This window comes from Passer domesticus, chromosome 5 (genome assembly GCF_036417665.1).
Source record: "Passer domesticus isolate bPasDom1 chromosome 5, bPasDom1.hap1, whole genome shotgun sequence".
NCBI lineage: Eukaryota > Metazoa > Chordata > Aves > Passeriformes > Passeridae > Passer > Passer domesticus.
Window position 1 is genome coordinate 12,341,770 of NC_087478.1, and position 22,950 is coordinate 12,364,719.

A 22,950-nucleotide genomic window follows, 5' to 3' on the forward strand; every position below is an offset into this window, starting at 1 on the left:
GGCTGGATATAAGGCAAGACTCTAATCACAGGCTTAAACCTACTGTGAAACTGTGGCCTTGCTGTGTTTTTTCAGTATGAAGTTATCTTCTCTGGGTTATTTTTCTCTGTGAAACACAGAATCCTAAGAACTATACAGTAACACATACAGTACAAATGGCTTAAAGAGTAAATACATATAGTTCATTATGGACTCACAAAGAACAAAACTCAGGTGAGCTGCATGATTCACCCTAACATTTCTCCTGCCAATGATACTGAAATAAATATATATATACACACACAAAAATCTTTTAATACTCCTGATCTGTGGAGTATCAGCTTGCATTGTCTATGTAGATTTCAGCATCATCTTAATGATGTCTTAGTGACGTGATTAATTCAACATTCTATATTGTAAATCATGATAAAAAAATACAGCATTTTTTAACATTTTCAACATTGCTTTGAACAATGTTGAGAATATATACATGAATGAATATTTTGTAATGACAGGTGTTGTATGCATTTGAGCCGAAACATCTACTAAAGTAAAACTTTACTTAGAGTCTAAGTAAAATTTACATTTTACTATATTAACAGGGCTCCTTTGCCAGGTGTTGCCTTTCATCTCAGGATGAAACCCAATCATGCAATATTTTTAGTCACTGGTACTTGAAGGTCCCTCCTTTTAAACTACTTCAGAGAGAGCAAATGCCATCACCTTAAGTCACCTTGTCAAAAGCTCAGTGACTTGTACATATTTTTCTTCTACCTCCATAAAGAGCTATCAACAAGGCTCCCCTGTCTCCTGGGGTTACTAAAACTTAGATCAAATGTCCTTTCATACTAGCATGATCTAGCTATGTTCTAACTTTAAAGTTGTAACACCTTTCCTGCAACAAAAACACAACATTATGGTCTGTGACATTTACTGTCATTTTCAAATGAGTCTTCAACAGCTTTTACATCTCCAGCTTCTGGCTGACATACCCAAATCACTGAAATGGGCAAAAACACGTAAGGTAATTCTCTAGGATATTTTGGTGGGGTTTTTCTCTTACAATGCAGAATTTTTTTTTTTTCTTGAAAGTTTTACTGTTGAACTAGGGTTAAAATTTAGAAAAATGTTTCATTCCAAGACTGGTCTAAAAAAGCCATTATATTGATTACAGATCAGAACACATTTTGTCATTCCACAAATAACTATTTAATGTCATGCATGATACATTCAGGAGGATGTTACACTGAACACATCATTACTTCACATGAATTCAAATAGGACTGCCAATGCCTTGCTTTGGCAATATTTTCCTTTTTAGAAATAAGAGATGATGCATCACATATGCTGGACATGCAATCTTTGCAGGTCAAAATGTTACACATTTCTTTTTTAAATATCAATGACTGCACTGTCAAAACTTTAACAGAAACAGAATGCCTTAAAAGTCTAACAGTTCCACTGCTGCCAGTAAGAACTGCTGAGACAAGAAATTAAATGCCTTATACCACACAGATTGATTGTTGATGTTGATCTGTGAATTAGAAGACGCTGGATTAATTAATGCTGAAAAGAAATTATAAAAATAGAAACCATCAAAATGCAAGGATAGCAGCTGTTCTGGATACTCCTCAAGATAAGTAATATAAATGTCACGCTCATGATGTTCCTATCACACAACCAGGATCCAGAAGAAAAACCTCAGGAAAGTCCCAACTTTTATCCCCTCAAATTGGAAGGAACTGGGTGATAAGGCTCTACAAGACCAGATGAGCCTGTTTTGCAGGTGAGCTCTTTTTCCACATCAGCCTTCAAGGAGTGGCTGACTTTGCAATTCCTGAGTGGGAACCATGTACCCAAGAATATTTCATAGTTTTTCTTACTGCTGTTTCATTTTAATGTACCTTAAACCCAAAATACCCACGCAGTATGTTAAGGTGAAGATCTCACTATCTAATAATTAAGATGAAAGAAATGTCTGCCTACGTAGCAGGTAGACATTGAAGGATTACTAAATAACTCAGGTGGAACTATGCATGAACTTTATTAGGCATTCAATATGCTGAAAGACATTCCACATTCTTACTTAATACAAATGAGATCCATCTCCATTCCATCTAGATCATCATATTCTCTTATGCCAGAATTTCTGTTAAAACCTGAAATTTCAATTGCAACATTTTCTTTTAACTAATGCTGTAATATTTGCCAACGGCAGCTATAATGGCAAGGACTACAAGACAAAAGTACACAAAATAATGGTGAAACACTACGGCTGCCTTAGAATAGTAACAAGAGAATCCTAGGTGAACTTTTAAAACCTAAACATGAACATTATGCTCCCATCCAGCATTCAGGCTCTGGCACTTACCTGATTCACCAGTGAACTAACTCAGATCATTGTGGTGAAAACTTTTTGGGCCAAAGGGGACTTCAGGAAGGCTGGTGCTAGTGAGGAAAGCTGGACCACTCAGTTGGACTACAAAACACTGAGACTGCAGTGAGCCCTTCCCACAGAACCACACACCATAGGTATTAATCCCTTGTAGTTTACTGGGAAGCATAAGGAATCTGGGTAGGCCTGTCATGTCACCAGCACCAAAATCCTGTTACAGGATTTGCCAAGCAGAAATCCAGCAATTCCCCACCTCAAAGACAGCTGGGACAGTGTAAGATATCACCAGCTCTCTAGGTACTCTTTTCTGGGCAAGAAATCAGCCTTCCTGTAGGAAAGCAAACAGAGCAGGGAACTAATACTATACCCATAATTTATTAATCATTAATCCCAGTACTACCAGATACGAATTCCCTAACAAGCCCACCAAGATCCAAGGAGGGCAGCAGCACTGCCACACTACCCAAGCAATCCTCCTATCCACAAGCATGGCTTGGTCCAGGTGTGCACACACAGCAAGCACCTGCCAAAAGCTACAGGACAACTGCTGTTTCCTGCTGTTACACAAAAAAAATTCCAAGAAAGCACAAGCCTCATCAAAAGGTAAATCAAAGTATGTTAAAGACCGTAAAGAATTATCACAAGCATGCCTTAGTTCCTCACTGATCCATAAGTGCACAACACAATACACAGAAATAAAAATGACAGTAAAAATGGCCACGAGAGTGATCAGAATGGCTTAGAAGTTAAAGCAGGATGAATAAACAGTGTTTGAGACCCAAACACAGGCCCTGTGCTTTGACTGTCCCAGGCTGGCATCATTTCAGCCACAGCACAATCACATCCTGAGGGACACTAATGACTTTTGTGCTCTGCTTAAAACCCTAAGGACTATCCAAATAAATAGTTATTGATGAGTCCTGGAGGGAGATAGATCAAGCTTTCCTCAGGCAAGGATGTTCTAATCATCAGCCTGCTAAAAGTAAGCTAGAAACAAGAGTATTAGATGGGGACAGATAGCTTCAATCAATGTGGGCATAAATTAATGCTGCTCATTGAAACCAGAGTTTTTGCCCACTTCAGTCAGTATCTGTTTCTTTTAGCTAATGCTTTAATGTTTGCAAACTGCAAGGGTAACAACAGCAGAAAAACCATAAGGAGTCACCAAAACAATGCTGAGCTATTAGGACTGACTTAACACAAGTTCAAGAGAAGATCAGGTGAATTTTTAAATTTTGTTTTAAAAAAAGCAGGAGATACTAAACTAAGCTAAACGCATAAAAATTTTGAAGATATATATTGCGCCTTTACATTTCAAAAAATTTCTCAAACCTGAAGTACAATTCTTTCTAAAAAAAAAAAAAAAAACTGAGGGAAAAAATCCTTCTCTTCAGACAATATACATATCATGTCTCTCCATACTTGCTTGGAAGAAACATATATATGCATCTTTCATACTAAGAATCCCAGTCTTTAAGAAAAATGAAATCACTTGAAAGAAAAGTTCTAAATAGACAAACCACAGTCATACAATTAAAAACATGCTAGTAATCTCCATGAATAAAACACTTCGTGTTTATATTGTTAATGAACCTAATTACACTACAACACCACCATCACGTTAATTATGTTTATGGATTCCAGCTCAACAAGAGCCTGGATTGTCCTTAAGTATGCAGATATAACCACTTGCAGTAGACTAAAACTTAAAAAGAAAAAAAGAAACCTTAAGCAATGCACAATATAACCTATGCAAAACACAGTATATGCAACAGATTTTGGAAAAATTAAACTAGTCATGTCAGCAACACTGGAACAGTAATTAGTAATAACTAGACATATTTGCAAAATTTAACCAGCAAGAAGCTCATAAAACTAAGAAAACTAATGAAATGTGTATTGCAATAGTAAGATGACTCAAAGCATTTGACACTGTCCCACACAATATCATTGCCTTTAAACTAGAGGGACGTGAAGTTGACAGATGATCACTGGTGGAGCAGGAACTGGCTGGATGGATGCACTCCAAGGTTCGATCAACAGCTCGAGGTCCAAGGTGAGAGCAGTGAGGGCTGGGGTTCCTCAGGGGTCAGTGCTGTTTAACACCTTTGTCAGTGACAGGGACTGAGCCCACCCTGGGCACGTTTGCCAACACCACTGAGCTGTGTGGGGCTGTCACACTGGAGGGAAGGGATCCAGAGGGACCATGACAGGCTTCAGAGGTGGGTCTGTGAGAACCTCATGGTCAACACAGCTGAGTGCAAGGCACTGCACCTGTGAAACACCATCTCAAGGCAATCTGAAACACAAATATGGCTGGGAGGAGAATGGATTGAGAGGAGCCCTGAAGAGAAGGGTTTGGGGGTGCTGGTGAATGAGAAGCTTGACACAAGCCAGCCATGTGTGCCTGCAGCTCAGAAAGCCTATTGTTGTTGCCTGGGCTACATCCAAAGCAGCACAGCCAGCAAGTCAAGGTGCTTCTCCCCCCCTACTCCACCACTCTACATCCACCTGGAGTACTGTGTCCAGATCTGGGACTCCCACCTTAAGAAGGATACGGATGTGCTGGAAGGAGTCCAGAGCAGGTCAACAGGATGATCAGAGGGCTGGAAGAGCCCCTCTGCTAAGCAGGCAGGCTGAGAGAGTTGGTGTTCAGCCTGGAGAAGAGAAGGCTCTGGCAACACCTCAGAGAATCTTCCAGTAGCTAAGGAAGCTGAAGGAAAGCTGAAGAGGAACTTTTTACAAGGACACGTTGTGACAGGACAAGGAGGAATGGCTTCAACTGAAAGAGGGCAGGTTTAGTGAGTATGCTGAAGCACTGGAACAGGTTTTCCAGAGAAGCTGTACCACAAACCTGGAAATGTTCAAGGCCAGGTTGGATGGGACTTTGAGCAACCTGGTCTCAAGTGGAAGGTGTCCTTGCCCATTTGAGAGATGTTGGAACTAGATGGTCTTAAATGTCCCTCCCATCCAAAAGCATTTTATGACTCCATGAAGCATTACTCTCCCTTACAGGTAATTTTTCTCCTTTGTAAAACAAATTGTGCTTTTCATGGTTCCTATTAATTTGAAGTCAAATCAACAGAGAAAATAAAATGACTTACAAACTCTCAACAAATCATTAATCATTCAATCCCAACAAATCACCTCCATTTTGGAGCTGACAAAATGGAGGTGGATTTGTTAGGATTGTCATCTTGTTGACACCACCCACAGCACTACAAAACAGCAATTTAAATCCTCCAATCTGGCACAAGGACCAATCTGTATTTCACCAAAGTTCTAACAGTTTCTACTACATTCCATGAAATAACATTTTAATTAAAAGCAGACTTTTGCGTTGCTAGGAATTACGGGATTGAATGCTAACAGCAGCAACAAACGTGCCAAAATATAATTAGAAAGAAACTTGAAAACTCCCAATCTTCTCTTATATTTTAAATTACAAAACTCTGATTTTCAGCTCTGGAGGACTTGATTAAAAAAGCATTAAATTACTTGGGAACAAAAGATAAAATTAGATGTATCACGCTCATGGCTTTGGGACAAAAGGTCAACTATGCTGTTAACCAATCCCACCTGTGAAACAGCGTGTAAACAAATAGTAGCTTCCTGTAATGCCTTATATTTGCTGCACTTCACAGAATCACAGAATTGTTTGGATTGGAAGGGACATTAAAGCTCATCCAGTTCAACTCCCTCGCCATGGGTGAGGACACCTCTGACTGGGGGGGACTGCTCTGTGCCCAGTCCAGCCTGGTCCTGAACACCTCCAAAGCAGGGACATGAGGATGGTGAAGGATCTGCAGGGGAAGCCACATGAGGAGAGGCTCAGGTCACTTGGGTTGGTCACTCTGGAGGAGACTGAGGGGAGAACTCACTGCAGTTTTCAAATTCCCGATGAGGGAAAACAGAGGGGCAGGTACTGATCTCCTCACTCTTGGGACCACTGACAGGACTAGAGGGAATGGCCTGAAGTTGTGTCAGGGGAGGTTCAGGCTCCCATCAGGTAAAGGTTCTTCACCCAGAGGGTGGTCAGGCACTGGAATAGGCTCCCTGGGGAAGTGGTCACAGCACCAGCCTGTCAGAGTTCAAGAAGTGTTTGGACAGTGCTCTCAGGCACACGGGGTGACTCTTGGGGTGTCCTATGCAGGACCAGGAGATGGACTCAATGATCCTGATGGGTCCCTTCCAACTCAGCATTTTCTCAGAACCTATGATAATACATTCCTCCTCCAATCAATTAAACTACTCATAAGAATCCATTTACAAATGGCAGTACGCACAATACAAATCACCAATATTTACATTTTAATAAAAATAGCTGTTGCCCACTAGTTATTATCATGTGCCCATCCTAACAAAAACACAATGCTACGTATTTTACAAGTAAAGTGTGCCAGTATCTAAAGCATCTCTCTGAGCATGGGAAGGAAGGTTATCAGGAGGAAACAAAATGGATTCAACAACAGGACATCAGGTGTGACCAATGTGATACCCTCCTACAATGACACGCCTGGCTTGGGATGGTAACTCAAAAAAAGGAGAGTCAAGAAGAATAAAATCTGGAGTGGGAGCTAAAGGGAAAGCTCTACAACAAATCTCCCACTGTATTATTTCCATATAGAACCCCAGTACAATTCAATCTCAGTTTACTTTCTGCAGGTAACAGTACACACATGAACTACTAGCTGTGAACAAAACAACAAGGTCTTAGAAGTAGTTTAGAGAACCAAGAAGTTGTTAATCTCAAAAGCTTTCAAGGGTTAAGGAAGACAGGTTTTTTCCAGCTGACTCACACAGCTTTGACCAATGGAGCAGGGTGATGAAGCACCACATGAAAACCTAATGAAGCTTTCTAGAGAAGAAAAGCAACATTTGAAAGGGGGAATAAAAACTAAAAGCAAAACCCAGGATGGTCTTACTCTAAACACTCCTGCCATAGAGAAATCCAGTGGAAACCTGGCAGAAGCCTTGAAAGACAGATCTTAAAGCAGCTCACACCTGTCCATGGGAAAGATCTGACAAGAACTATTTGCAGTAAAGGGCAAGAGTCCTCAGATACCACAGAATGAGCTGGACACAAACTGCACTGTCCAGAAAGTTAATGAAGGTAGTGTAGTACACATGAAGAATTTTTTTTTAAAGTAGTATTTTAGGTATAGCATTTTTATCCTACAAATTTTATGTCTGTCATTGAGCTACTCTCTCTCTAAGCATTCAGTATTTGGCTGCAGTCAAGGCTGAGACTTGGGCTGAATACCCTCCTTTCAGTCTCAATAAAAAAGGAACATTAGGTCTTTTACACAACAGCTGAAAAAGCAGGGAAAAAAAAAACAGCAAAAAAATGCTGTGCCTGTGATTCCAGGAGAGAGTTGCGTGGGGTTTTTTGGGTGTTGTTTTTTGAATTTTAAGGGGGGGTTTTTTTAGTACAGTACTTGCTAGACAGGCAGACTTGAAAACATCAGCAAAATAGCTGCTTGTTGCACTTTGTTTCTACTCTGCTCAAGCAAACGAGCTCTGTTTACATGTTTTGTGTAAATAAACAGAACTGCACATATACACATAAACACAACCTTCAAATCATGTATTTCTCTTCCTGAGAAGAACAACTTGGCAAAGTCTCAAGTATTAGCTACCTCCTGGACTCTGAGTAGAAGTAATACATGCCAGGTTTTCTGAATACTGATGTCAGATAGCCAGATATTGACTAACACACTTTGTGGCTCTGTGTCTTTTGCCTGCCCAGCTACCCTCCGAAGGAATTGAGCAGTATCTCAATGTCTGCAGCTCAGATTAACAACTGGCCTTCCAGTCTGTCTCAGAGACATAGCCTTGTTCAGAATGAGAGAAATACGATTCTTTTTGCCTTTTTTAAACTGGCACTTTTTGACCACTATTATCAGACATCTCTTTTCTGGACCAGACCACAGAGAAGTAGGATGTGAGACAGTTTATGCTCCAGAGGTGTCTACTATTATTATGCATCCCTGCGTTAGCTCAAAGGAATTTTGCGACAAGCTCAGATACCAGTTCAACAGAGTAAGGAGCACTGCTTGGTTTTGGTCATGCCTGAGCTTTGCCTTCATTAGATGCATGAGCTTGAATGTCCAGCAATGTACACATCTGAAGCACAGAGTATGCATCTAACACATGGTAAGAATATACATCACTCTTCCTTTCCAGAAACACAGATCTAAAAACTAAATACAAGTTACACAGTAGACAAAACTCTGTAATATCAAACTTCCAGGAGACTGAGAAATAGTAGCAAAGCATTAGTGCATTTCATATCCTCAGCTAATTTCACTCTCTTGGATGCCCGTATCAGATGGCCAAAAATGCAAACAGACCTAAATCCAGTTTTCACAGGCAGTACTAGGCCCCTGGGAGACCAGTGTTAGGTTATCTGACTGAAAGCTAACCATAACAGAAATAGATCCAGCAAAGATCAGAGGCAAACAACAGGTCAACCCTAACATCCTCAACAGCAAAAATGGAGCATGTGAATCAGCTACTCCTACGACTACCAATTAGACCATATTCCCCCAGTGTGAAACCTACCAAGATGAGTCAAAACTCTTCCAAAAAAACACCTTGAAAACTAAAGGTTATTGCCTTAAGGGGTATTGGACTTATTATGGGATGCAGGAAGAAAGAACATTCTGGAATTGTGTAAAACTTACCACAGTACTATGAGAATAAGCAAGATGCTAGGAAATGCTCAGGGGAAGGTATTAGGCATGGATGAAGAGCGGTATAAAAGTGGCTAAGGGAGAAATAAGGAAGAGAAAATAGCAAGGAAAAAGGATAAACGGGGCAGGTCCAGTACAAATAAGCGTCTGGTCTGTGCACTTGTCTAACTAAGCCCTGTCCTTGATCATGACAGTCCATCCTATATTGTCACTAAAACCCTATACCTGTCTTCTTTGTGGATGCACTTTCTATTTTGAGTGTGTATGTGTGAACTCAAGCCAATTTCAAGTCAGACTGGGCAACAAGTAAATAAGGTCCAAGTGCCAACAACTCAAGTGAGAATATGAATCTCAAGGGCTCATGCATTTAGGGGCTAGAAACTACTTAGAGCATTTAAACTGGCTGGGAAAGCACACAGAGCTTTGTGTGTTAGTTTCTGTGAAAATTCCACCAGTGGACTTCCACTGTGAGGAGTTGGAAAGGAGGAAAAGGACAAGGCTGTCCAACAGTTCTTGCCTCAGTGCTCTGTGTGTTTGTGTTTATGTGGGAGCCACTAAAAGCCCTGGTTTGAGTCTCTGCTGCCCTGCATGGCCAGCTGTGGATGCATTTTCTGCACGTGAGCGTGTGCATGCACACACGCCTCTGGGGAGCCTGTGCTCCTCACTGCCTGGCCCTGGGACACAGCACTCACCTGCTCAGCTAGGACAGGAGATATTGCCCTGGGACACAGCACTCACCTGTTCATCTATAACAGGAGATACTGCCCTGGGACACAGCACTCACCTGTTCAGCTAGGACAGGAGATATTGCACTGGGACACAGCACTCACCTGTTCATCTATAACAGGAGATACTGCCCTGGGACACAGCACTCACCTGTTCAGCTAGGACAGGAGATATTGCCTTGGGACACAGCACTCACCTGTTCAGCTAGGACAGGAGATATTGCCCTGAGACACAGCACTCACCTGTTCAGCTAGGACAGGAGATATTGCCTTGGGACACAGCACTCACCTATTCAGCTAGGACAGGAGATATTGCCCTGGGACACAGCACTCACCTGTTCAGCTAGGACAGGAGATATTGCCCTGGGACACAGCAGTCCTGCACTCACCTATTCAGCTACAGGAGATATTGCCCTGGGACACAGAGCCCTCCATGCTTGGCTACCTCTAACAACTGGCATGGCTAGAAGGACACATATCTTTAGCAAGTTTCTTAGCAAAGCTATCAATAGCTAGCAAAGCTATCAACTTCACTTTGAAGGTGAAGTGTCTAAATCTGCCTTCAGTTTGAGTTTGGGGTAGTCTTTAAGACTTTTAAGTTAAGCTGTACTGGCATCTGTTGAACACACTCCTCCATGCAGTTTTGCTAAGGCATTTTTAAAAGCACTGAGTATTTAAATGATAGTAAAAAAATGTATTGGCATTCTCGGGCACTGTCCTGCTTCAACTGGATGACTTCTGGTTCTTTTAATAGCCCTTGAAATTCCTATGTGCTAAACACATTTAAAAAGAATCTTGACCAGTTCTTTCCTGTATGTTTTCTTTCCAAGCCAGGATTCATTTAACAGAAAAGCAACAGAAATAAAGCAGACATACAGGTGAAAAAGTACGTAGAAATTTAACTACAGAAACATATTCAATAAGATTGCCTTGGAGAAACCTGTGAAGAGATTTCCATAAAGAATAACACCACTTTCAAATATTAATGGTCTACACAAAAAAACCCATGTATTCACTGGCAGCACACTGCAGTTGGGGTGCCCAAGGAATAGGGTCTAAGTTAATTCATTGTGTCACTAATCCACTCACAATTATCAAGAGTTCTTGAGAGAAAGAGGAAGAGTTTTTCCTTGATCACCAATAATGTCTCTGTAAGTTCATTCTTTTACTTCAGTTGTGGAACATAAACATTCTGAGGACAGCTGTATCTCTCTTTATTTGGCTTTCTAGACTAATACTCTGAAACATTAATTACCTGAAAAGCAGCCGAGTGAGATTTCTAAGTCCATGAAGACTGTTTGTGTTCTTATTTATAACAGAATGAAAGGTTTTAATTGATAAAAAATGTACTTCAGAATCACTATGGTTGATGATATTTTTCATACCTTAGGGAAGTCTTGGTCCAAAGCTGTATTAGTCTTCTTGGAAGCTGGCACTTCTCATAGCTAAGACACCAAGCAGCAGTGGAAATTCCTGATTCTTGTCACATACGCAACAGGAGCTGTCAGAAAGGCTTTACACTGTCACACTGGGGATGACAAAGCACCACTCAGAGGAAACCACCACACGTGGTCTCCTAAGGGTAAGGTAATCCTTTTATAGAAGGATTCATAAAGAGCAGAGCTAACACCAAACATCTTCCATTCTAGTTCATGGCATGAAATAAACAGAGGTGGATAGTGTCTGGTATGTGGGCATAGCAGGAGCTGAATGCTTCTGTGGACAGTGGCTCAGCAGCTGAAGATAACAACAAGAATCTGTAGGTCCTGATGCTGGATACAGAGTAACAGAAGAGCTGTCCACTGAAACCCACAGGAATTTCAAACCACCTTTCCATCTCCACCCAAAAAAAAAAAAAATTGCTGGGTATTTTCTGACACAGCAGTTGCAAGAGAAAACAATTCTGCCTCTTTATAGTAGTATTAATGACAAAAAGAATACTCCCAGTTTCTGACAGAAGTAGTAAAAGTTAAGCTTTGACAATAGGAGCTTCTGCTGCAATTATATCACCTTCTTTGCCCCAAGAAAAGACACACACTACCACCATACACAGCAGTACTGAGCAACAGAAGTAAGGATGAGCCCCTGCCTTCTTTGAAAGGCTGTGACAATCCCAGTAGGTTTGGGGCACAGCAAGTTGCTTCATGAAAACAAGGCACTGAATTCTTAAGAGGTTTCATGTAACTCCAGATAAGAAGTAGGTTCAAGAAATTCTCCTTTCCATGGACTTAGACTGTGCCAAGTTTGAGGAAAACAAGTCTGGAAGATTAACCAGCCCAACATCACAATACAAATGTTTCACAACTCTCAAGAGAAGAAAATACAGTTTTTTAGTAAATGCAAGTATCACCAATTTATGGCCTTTTGTTATATTAGCAGATATCAAGACAAAATTAGGACATTTTTATGAATACAGAGAGGTTATTTGAAGTGCCTTTATTAAACACAATGGTCAAAACTTCATACAAATAGAACATCTACATGAGATGTGGTTCTGGTTAAAAGAAGCAATCAACCAGCCTGACTGACCTAAAGCTATAACCAGACAAGGAAAGCCCTGTGGATATATTTGGCGAAGAACACAGGCAGAGCTTTGAGCTGCACACATTTCTTTGGTAATTGAAGCTTTAAAGACTAAAAAGAGAGAAAGAGAATGAAGCAGGAAAAAAAGGAAATCACAGTTCACTATCCATCTATCCACAAATATCAGCATGAGTTTGGCAGGCATCCTAGATGAGATAAATTTCATCTGTTTTTAAGGTAACAGTGACTGTTTATTTTTGTCAGGGATCACCCAAGACTAAAGGTGAGTTTTGAAGAAAATACAGCAGCACCTAAGGCAGATACTGATTCAGGAGTGTAAAATTCCTGAAGAACGAACTAGTAAAAGACCTTCTGGTCACAACACCCTTTGGACAGAAAAGATATTTTTCAGTCCACTGGGAAGTTTAGATATCCTCCAAACCATACAGTACGACTTCACATAAAGTCAAAAGCTGAAAGATGGCACAATTTCCTAATAATGTGTTTATAACACAAAATATGCAACAAAATGGAATACTTAACTTTGCATGCATTTGCTTAATAGCATCCCTCAGTAACTACATCAATTCTGGATCAATGAAAACATGTATCACAACATAGTAAATTCACTGAATTACATTAATATCTAAGCATTTTATTATTGATTTGTAAGTATATAATATGAATATGCATATAATATGAAGACACAGAAAACCACTGATTAGTTTATCCTGTAATACACTCCAGCAACAACAGAAATACAAGCTTTGGGCACAGGCACACATCATTTTATGCAATCTACCAGGTAACATTCCTTTACCATCCACCTAGGGGCTGGAGTTGACATTTTAGAGAAGGCATGACCAAGACACTGATTAGGCAAAATGTTTCAAGTCATGAAACAGACTAAATCTGTAATACAAAAGGCTTTGTTTAAAATGATCCATTACCTTTTTTCACAGCACTTTACCTGGGATAGAACTGGAATACCTTTGAAAGTATATTGTGCAAGTCATGGTTTTCCAATCTTTTACATACCTTTTTTTTAGCCATTAAATAATGGTGGTGTTCAAACCACCACTGGATTGCTTAAGTTTCCAGTGAATAGTTCTCATATAGGAAAACCTCATACAATGCCACAGAACCTTCCATCTCTCACAAAATTCTCTCACTTTAGTTAGAACAGGAACTGTCAAAATCTGATTTTACTTTTCAGAAGGTGTATTAGAAACTTCCCTGTAATAAATACCTCACATATACCTGCATGATGAAAAGTTGCTAATCATTTTTTAAAAAATAATTAAAGAAAAAAATTAAGTAGTGCATAGGCCATCTGAGTAGTAGGGATACTAATTATGTATTTCACTTGTAATTTTTTTTTACCTATAGCAAAAATTTCAGACAGAATAAAGTGAGCAGAAAATTTATTTATAGCAGAAATAAACTGTGTCTATCCCTGGAAACCAAAATATACTTTAAGTTCTTAATCTTTACAAAGCCTAGATAGAGGCACTACCAGCTAAAAAAAAAGTGTACTGTGTCCCCTAAAAATATCACCTCAACACGCTCCACAAGTGGCTGCTTCTATATAAGCTATTTCCATTTTTTCCTACACAAGGACAATGGCATGTTGCAACATTCCTTGCCTCCACATCCCTTTCATATTTCACTTAAAAGCCTCACATGCTAAAACAAGTGAGACTGTGGAACCTTTAATATGAAAACCACACAAAATATAGGATTTATTTTGGTCCAGAACTGGTGATCTAAAATGAAGCACCTAGTCTAAGAGAGATATACAGGTACACTGTCACCCAACAGAGCTGGTGGTAGAATAAAGTGCCTCCCTGGACAAAGAGCTTAGGGCCCACTCTAAGCTAGGATGATTTTCTTTTTACTTCTGAGATAAAATACAACAAATAGAATGAGCTTGTAATTTTGGGAAAAAAAGAGGGGTGAAATATATATTGGTCACTGTTACCATATATTCAACAAATCAGAAAAGTTATAGTTGTATGACACTAAAACTAGATTTATAATGTCCTGAAATGGAAGATGCGCAAAATTTCTTTTATCCTATAAAAGAGAACCAGTAGAAAAAAAGCAGAAAGAGAGCTAAAGAAAATACAGTATTTTGAAATTGTGTTTAAAAGTTACTGGAACTGATTAAATAGTTGCATTATTCTGACAACCATTTTTTTTCAGTGTTAGTTATATAAATAATGGAATCATTATCTTATAAAGCCCTATTATCTAACAATTATTCCAAACCATTTATCTGACATACAGCAATATCAGCTTACACATCATGATGTTAGCTGATGATTCTACTTTTAAACATTATTTCTATATTTATTACAAGTTACAATTCTACCTTAAAAGTAGCACATCCACAACTAAAAGAAGAAATACACACACAAAAACAGAATAAAAAAATCACTGATGTTCCGAAACCTGAAGGAATCTTTTGACATTATAACTTGTTTCACAATGACTCCTCCAACAACTAGCATTAGGTCTGTCAGAAAAGGAAGCAGACAGTGCTCAGCCTCCATCTTTTTCCTTCCTTCTCACTATTTTAGATTTCCTCCTCCTTTACTTCATCCCTGAATGCCTCCTTGGCATGACCTGATGAAGAAACTACGTAAAAGCAGTGAGAAACACATTAATTTGCTCTTCAAAGATAAATTACAAAGATAGAGGGGTATACATACCCCAAGGCGTAAGTAAAACCCCAACAAAAAGCCAAACCAAAACCACCATTATTCCTTAAAACTTGCCTGCACCACCTGACACCAAATACTTCTACACAGATTAACATAAACCTGTCATTTGAAAGTATCTTCCCTTTACTGTTATTTATGAAACCCCCCAAAATGATGAAAATTTAATTATATATATACCAGCTACCTACTTTAAGACTGTTCAGGAGTGGCTGCTATTAATTTTTTAAAAAAACACTGAAGCAGAAACTCATTTCAAAGAAACATGCATATGCAGCACTTGTAGAAAGAGAGAAAAAGAGCAGGTCAAACACTTCAGACTGATCAGCCTTGCTAATAACCTTTAAGAGAAAAGGCTCCCTGGTAAAATCGCATTGCTGACACAAATTTAGAATCCAAAACCAGAGCTGAAGAAATAACAAGTTCTTTGTCCTAAAATGTGAAAAAGGAAAGTATTACATACATTAAGTCTGAAGTCTTAAGGGTATCAAGTCATCCAGGTGAAAGAATTAACTTTTCTCAAAAAGAAACAGAAACTTGCCAAGAGTTCCACACAGCCCCTAAAGAGGGGGAGAAAAAAATCTGTACAGCTCAAAGCATTCCCTATACTGCCGAGGAGAAGAGTGCTTAACTCATACACCAGAAATAAAAAGTATTTTTACTTTCCTGGAGGGTTCCTAAAAGATCATCCTGCCTCCATCTGCTACCTGCTTCCTCAGGACACTGCAAGACGTGGAGCAGTAACCTCATGCAGCCCGCAGGGAAAGGCAAAGAACACGGAGGTACGTGGCAGTTTAATTACCACTCATTAGATAACGAAACCAGGTGAGTGTCACATCGTAAGCACGATGTAGGAAAACGTATCCATGGTCTCCTTGAGGCTCAGACATCCAAACAAATCAATTCAGCGACGGCAGCCGCAGTGGTTACCTGATCCACCGCCCAGCCCACGCTCGCATCCGCAGTTACCTGGGATACCTTATCAACAGGGAACCAGGACTTTGGCCCGGGGCAGCGGGAACTACTCGGAAATTCAGGGCAGAGAGACTCTGCCTGATTGTGTGTGCTCGTGAAATACCCACAGCACGCCAAAACACAGCTATCTTAATCTCATCGCCTCAATTCTGCAACTTCGGTTTTTCTAGGGAGAAGGCAAGTGGAAATGAAGGAAGAATCTATTAAAAACGTCTCAGGTTTGTATTAATTTACTTTTCAAGGCTGCCAAGGTCTTTAAACATCTCAGAGGTTCCTCAACAAAAAGGTTCAACTTTCTTGCTAATGTCTCCTAAAAGGTTCTTAAATTCATAACAAACAACTATCCTAAGAGAACGCTGCAGGATTTCTAAAATGCTGAGCCTCCATAACAGCCAAACCATCCATTATACCCCAGCCTTCTTCTCATCAGTAAGATGTGACAGCACGCTGAACTTGCCAAATGAGCAGGAAAACCTACAAACACTAAACTGTCTTGTAAAAACAAAGACCAGCCAAAGAAGGAGGCAAGTAATGGGCTTCTCCCTCCTTCCTTCTCTACTCCCATTTCATCAGTGCCTGGGAAGGCACAGAGCACCTCCTCTCCCCTCCCCTCTGGCTATGCCAGCGCTGTCTAGCAGCCTCTGCTAGCGTGGAAAACAAGAAACAAGCCATGGACTCTTTCAGATCTTCCACACAGCATTCCCACACGGAGAACTCAAGCTTCACAAGAAGTCCAACCACTAGGAGCAAGGATAAAAACCAGCAATAAATAAATATGCAAGAATTCATTCCCCTTCTGTGTTTTTCAAGAGCATGCATATTCTCATGTCTGTATGGCATAAATACACATTGCAATTCTTCTACAGAGCAAATTAGGCCAGTTTAACAGTTCAGACACTCAATATTATAATTATTTCTTTTTTAAAAATATTCTATATTCATTTTCAAAGAGCCTTGAAAGGAACTGGCAGCTAATAGGATAGACAGCACTGTTTCATAACAGCTTGCAAAAAAATTCAGTCTATTTTTAGACAGGTGAAAAGAATGTGGTTATTTTAAAAAAAAAAAACCTCCTATGAAATAAAGATGTTTTAATTTATAACTGACCATGCAGCCGGTATGTCAAACCAATCTCCAGGTGAACAGCACCATATATTTAAATCCTCAAATCTGTGTGCATATACAACAGCCACATTTTAATCTTTATTGCATGATAATACATCATGCTGTTAAAAAGAAAATCTTACTTTTTAATTATGCCATCCAAATGAATCTCAGACAACGGCATCTTTTTCTAATTGTGTTATGATCCTTTAGAAGGACCTCTTCATCTAGGACTACCATTAGTTCAACCATGAGTATGTTCTGCTCAAAACCAGACTGAGCAGATGCTGGGTGCTGCATAACATTCATTTTGATAAAATAAATATGTGTATTATATACCAAATTCCCACACAGCAATACCAACGTAAGTCTTTCCAAAAATCAAGTTAACACCTGTTTCCTTTACTATTTTCACTCCATCATCCTCCCTGTTACCACCACCATTTTATGAGTCTTGTATTTAAAAATTTTAGGCATAAGAGTGGGATAAAGGTTAACAAATAAACAATTGCATTTTCTCTCCTCATTCCTAATTTTGAACAAGTAAATACCAAAATTTCTCTCAAAGCTCTTCTGATATTTCTCCATTTTGGAAAGGTGACTTAACATCCCATTCCCCCCCACCATTTTCTGTATCTCTTATTGCTGGTATTTTGTTATAACCACAGCTGGTGAAAGGCAATGCAGTTTGCTTCTACATATCATACATAAATATACTTATAAATCAAATTAAATGGCTCATTTTGGTTTTTCAAACCACCCATGCCACACAGCACTCGTTCATTTTGAAAGATGTCTTTTAGCCTGTTTCCTTAAGATAGCATTCAGTGCCTTATCATGTCTCTCTATGCTGAACCATTCAATAAAATAAACTTCAGCTCATTATTTCAGCCTAACACAATTTGAGAGCTTAAAATTAACAGTATTTTTTGCCAACGTCCAGTATTAAAATGGTGAAACAGAACATTCAGAGGGTCTTCTGCATACAGCTAAAAGGTTTATTGTAAATAATGGGGGGAAATGGTATTATGTTTCTCTAGACTGAAGCAGTTTGAAAACCAAAAATGCCTTAAAATGCAGCTGTAAGCAAAACAGAAGTGAGCATGGCTGGCTTATTTAAAATCAACAAAATAATCACCAGGAGGCTATTTCACATCAGAAGACTTAAATGTACATTTAGAACCTTGAAGTATTTCCCTAAAAATGAAACAGCTACTTGAAATAGCACTAATCTGATTGACAGATAAAATAATTGCTTTAAAAACACTTCTGAGTCATTTTGTCCTTACCTGCAGGCATGAACCATTACTGCATGCAGCGACTGCTCCATTTCCTAGCACAGACTTGAACGGGGATCACATCTATCTTACAGAATGTGACTAATAGGGGGATTTGCGATTCCTGAGCTACTTTCCAGAGGACACTCCCTTTTCCACATAACAGGGCACGAAACGCTTCGCCAAGTTCCATTTGCTACCGGTGCGAGGGGGCAGGAGCGCGGGGAGCGCGGCGGGGTCCGCCGGCGCCGCTCGCCCGACAGGCGCGGGGTCTGCACCAGCCAGCCCCGCCGGACCCGCATGCTGCAGCCCGGGGCTCCGGGGCTCCGCCGGCGCCCGCAACCTCGGCCACAAGGCGCAAAGCTCGGCCAGAAGGGCAGGCTGGGTGGGCACGGTGCGAGATCCTGCATGCAGCACGCGGACAATGCCAGCAGCCCCGCGGAGGCAGAGGGAGAAGCCCCGCGTTCATGCGGACGGGGATGCGGCCGTACCTTTCTGGAGAGGACGACTTCTCAGAGTTAACTGACATCAGCAGCTCAGTCTTCTGCTTGATTTCTGGAAAAATCAGAAAACGTTCACCACCGACACCGCCTGCCCTCGCCTTCCGGAGGTCTCGCTTCCCTGCGCCCTTTTGTCCGCCGGAGGCCCGGGACGCGGCGCTGTGCGAGGCCGCCCAGCCGCGCTCGGAGGGCCGGGCCCGCGCACATGACCGCGCACGGCGGGCGGAACCATCGCCGAGCGGGGGGCGCCGCTCCGCGCCCGAGCCCGCGGGGGCAGCGCGGGGGCCGCGCCACCGCTGCCGCCGGCGGGGGGGACGCGGGGGGTGCCCGCTGAGGGGAAAAGCCCCGAAACAAAAGATTCCCGGCACGGATCGTCCTCCCGGGTACCGTGCTAAGAGGTAGTGCACACCCGCGAAAGCCTCCAGATCAAAAGCCCTGAAAAATATGGCTCTTTGAATCATTTTTGTCACAAAAAGCGAGGTATTAAATCACTACTTTCACACAGGGGTGAGAAACCAGACGTGGAAAACGCTAGGCACATCTGGATTTTGGCTTTTAGTGGTCTCCTCTAATGTCCCCCAAATACACTTTGAAAAGTAATAATTAATTTCCCTTTTTCTTTTTTTTTTTTTTTAACACCTAGTAATTCCCCCAGAGGGTGGCTGGCAGGGGAACAGCTCCCCGGGGTCACAGCTCCAGCCTGACAGTCCAAGGAGCGTTTGGACAATGCTCTGGGGCACATGGGTGACTCCTGGGAATGGTGCCCTGCAGGGCTGGGAGCTGTCCTGACGATCCTGGTGGGTTCCTGCCCACGCAGCGCTCACCAGGGCAGCACTGGGAAGGCCTGGCCGGGCTCGTTCCCGAACACCCGGCGTGCCGTGACCACGGGGAGATGCACCCCGCCACCCGCTCCACAGGATCCTGTCGAAGCAGAACAGAGACCTCTGAAAAGTGAATTCACCAGGTGCTCTGTGACCCAAAATAACCAAAAGAACAAAGGGATGTGAGCCTCATTTTAAGATCATCTCCTCACCGAAGACCGTAGTGCCACCTGTGGTAATACTGGTAAGAGCTGAGCAACACTATGTCCACTTGTTAACAGCCACAGGAAACCTGAACTGCTTGGGATTAACCATTCCACAATGGAAGACCTTCAGCCTGACTTTTCTTCCTCTCTTCATACATAACTCGGCTACAAAGCCACAGAAATTTCTGAAAACAGAAGAGAAGCTGGGTAACTAGATTTATTAATTTTTTTTTTTCAACCACAGTTACAAAAGTATTATTACTATCTGAATGAGTTTATCACTGTCATGGTCTGGTGGAAAGCTTGCAAGCTAGCAAGTGATCGTCACCTTTTTAAGCATATGCCACTTGTTCTTCCCAAAACATACAGATCAGCAGAACCTCCAAGAAGTATCTCAGTTCTCACATCCAAAGTAGACGCTTCTCGGATCTTTGAAAACATATCTGTGAAATGCCAGTATGTTCACAACTGGCTCCACTACATGACTGCAAGTACCATAAAAATCTTTTTACCATTGTCCATCCCAGGCAGCAAGGGGTCCTACAGTCACAGCTACTGGGATACTTCTCTGCACACCCAGTCTCAGATTCCAATGCAGGGATGAACTAAAGTCAATTTCTCTACCACAAAGCCTTGACTCTGACTAACAATAAATATGGTCCTCAACTTCAAAGTCAAAAAAATTTTTAATTCCTTCTGAAGATGCTTATAGATTAAAAATTATTACATAAACTGATATTAACAAGGCAGAATTTTATAGCAAACAAGATCCACAGAGTTAGGATGGAAGTGAGCAAATTATTTATTCCATAACTAAGCCTCCACATTGGCTTTGCAATAGATATCCAGAGATGATTATACTAAGACTTTATTGCTAACAGTACACTACATGTTAAATCCAAGATATAAGTTATTTCACTACAAACTTTGAGTCCCTGGATTCTGTACAAGATGCACAGATATTTCTCCACAATGGTACTAAAGCGCATAGTTTAATTTTACTTCTAGTAACCAAGTGACAACAAAGACTTATTTAATATAGCTGCAAGAAGAATTTAAATAAAATGAGACCTCACAGGAAAAAAAAAATCTAATGTCTTAATGAGTATTCTACTCCACAATTAGATAACACTTTCATCATAAGGTTCTGAGGTTTTACTTTCCTGTTTCTCTTCTGTCAATTTGAAATATTTTCTTATTTGGAATTTACCAATCTTCTGTCTCTGCTACCTGAGATTTTTGCAAGCGGACCTCTTGTGCTCATTTTTAAAAGCAAATGTGCACCTTTACACATCCACAAGGCACCAGCAAACTCGGGCTGATACCATCACTATCATTCCTCATACAAAACTGATCGTGGGAGTATCACCAAAATAAGACACATGAGTTTTACACTAAGTGCCTTTAGGCCATAAGAGAATAATGGCTACAGAAACAGCAATGTTCTCGGTTATTTATTTTGATTATTTATAAATTACATATCCAGAGTTCTGGGATCATTTACAGAATTGTTTAGAACTTAGAAATTGCATCCCAAGTCCAAATAACACAACAGCAAAAATCCCTTCAAACTGCAGCCACCATAGCACCACTCCACCAGCCTTTGTGTCCAGGAGAATGCAAATTACAGCAGTATTTGTTAAACTCAAAACAAGAGGAAAAGAGAGGAAAAAGGAAAGATTAACAATTGAACAAGCTCTTCCTGGAGGTTTCTTGGCTCAAGACCCTCCAACCTAACACAGAACTAACACCTCCACTTTCAGTTTACCTCAAGTGCAGTGCCACAAAGGCAGATGCTGGGCTGCTCAGGACCTGCATCTCTTACAGATTCAAGGAACCACACCTTCCATGGGCTTCATGAGTGGATTCAATAACTGTACTGACCAGCACCCAGAGGTACAGTGAACCTCTGCTGAGTCAGCAAGCATTTACATCCTGACTGAAGAGTTTTGGGTTGTCCTAGCTTCTGAGGCCACAAAAAAGACAGCACTCTACGCAGAGCCACATCCAGAACAGATCATAACACTGATTGAATAAAAGCTGAAGATGAATGAAGACTGGATGTGGCACTTGGTACCAGGGTTTAGTTGAGGTGTCAGGGAACAGGTTGGACTCGGTGATCTTGAAGGTCTCTTCCAACCTTGTGATTCTGTGAAAATTAGAGCTTGCACATCTCAAAGCAGCAGCTAATGTAGTAAATTTTTTCAGCTACAAAATAACAATAAATTCAGATATGGGGTAGTATCGTTGTCACCAACTCCTCGGTCATTCCAAGCACTTCATCAGCCCACTTTGAGTAATTTTGCACTGTGTACAGATCAAGTGGCAGACAACTGGCTCTCAGCCAATGCCTGAGAGAAGCAGATACACTAAGTCTCTAAAGCCATACTATTCAAGCTGTGATTGAATGACAACAAAAACCAGAAAGGCTCTACACTGCCCAAAATGGCTTCCTAATCATCATGATTGTTATTTTTTCAAACCAGAGCAAGCCAAAACTAACCATAATTTTTTTTTTTGCCTGGATGTTTGCCTCCTCTGATACGTTCAAGTGGAAATTGTGTGTTAGACTAGAGAAAAAGGCATCAGATAAAGTTAAAGCAGGAAGGCATTTGCTATGCCAAGAAACAAAAATACCAGAGGCTTGGAAAAATGGAGAGGAGAGTCCTAGAAAGAGATGCTGGCAGTTTAGAAACTCACAGGGGATTTGTCAGAGAGCATCATATCAAAAGCTCCAAGCAACCTGAAGTTTCCAAACCAAATTTAGAACAAACCACCTCAAAAATTATAAAGGAAGAAACTCTGCACACAAGATGAAGAAGATAAATTCTGTTATTTCAGCAGTGTGAAAGAAGAACAAAAAAAAATTGATGTGGGAATTAGGGATATCTGAGGGATATATACATAATCTGGAAAAAAGAACAGAGGAGCAGAATTAGCCTGGAGTTTTGTTTATTTGTTCTATCAATTAAAAAAAAAACACACAAGAACTCTCCACAATAAAAGAAAATGAAAAATCCTAGCTGC

The 22,950-nt window shown here is 40.7% G+C and overlaps 1 protein-coding gene across 5 annotated transcripts in view; it reads right to left on the reverse strand.

Annotated features, from left to right (window-relative positions):
- Positions 1-22,950, reverse strand: part of SRPK2 (SRSF protein kinase 2) — a 127,391-nt gene that overhangs the window by 65,378 nt on the left and 39,063 nt on the right. Inside the window, exon 1 of one of the 5 annotated variants that reach the window (XM_064421989.1) lies at positions 18,888-19,067. The exons of 3 other annotated variants lie outside the window; for them this stretch is intronic. In XM_064421989.1, the coding sequence (XP_064278059.1) occupies positions 18,888-18,925 (38 nt within the window). In that variant the 5' untranslated portion in view covers positions 18,926-19,067. Of the gene's footprint in view, positions 1-18,408; positions 18,553-18,887; positions 19,068-22,950 lie in introns of those variants that run through there. One more of the 5 variants, XM_064421988.1, reaches the window with a different exon arrangement.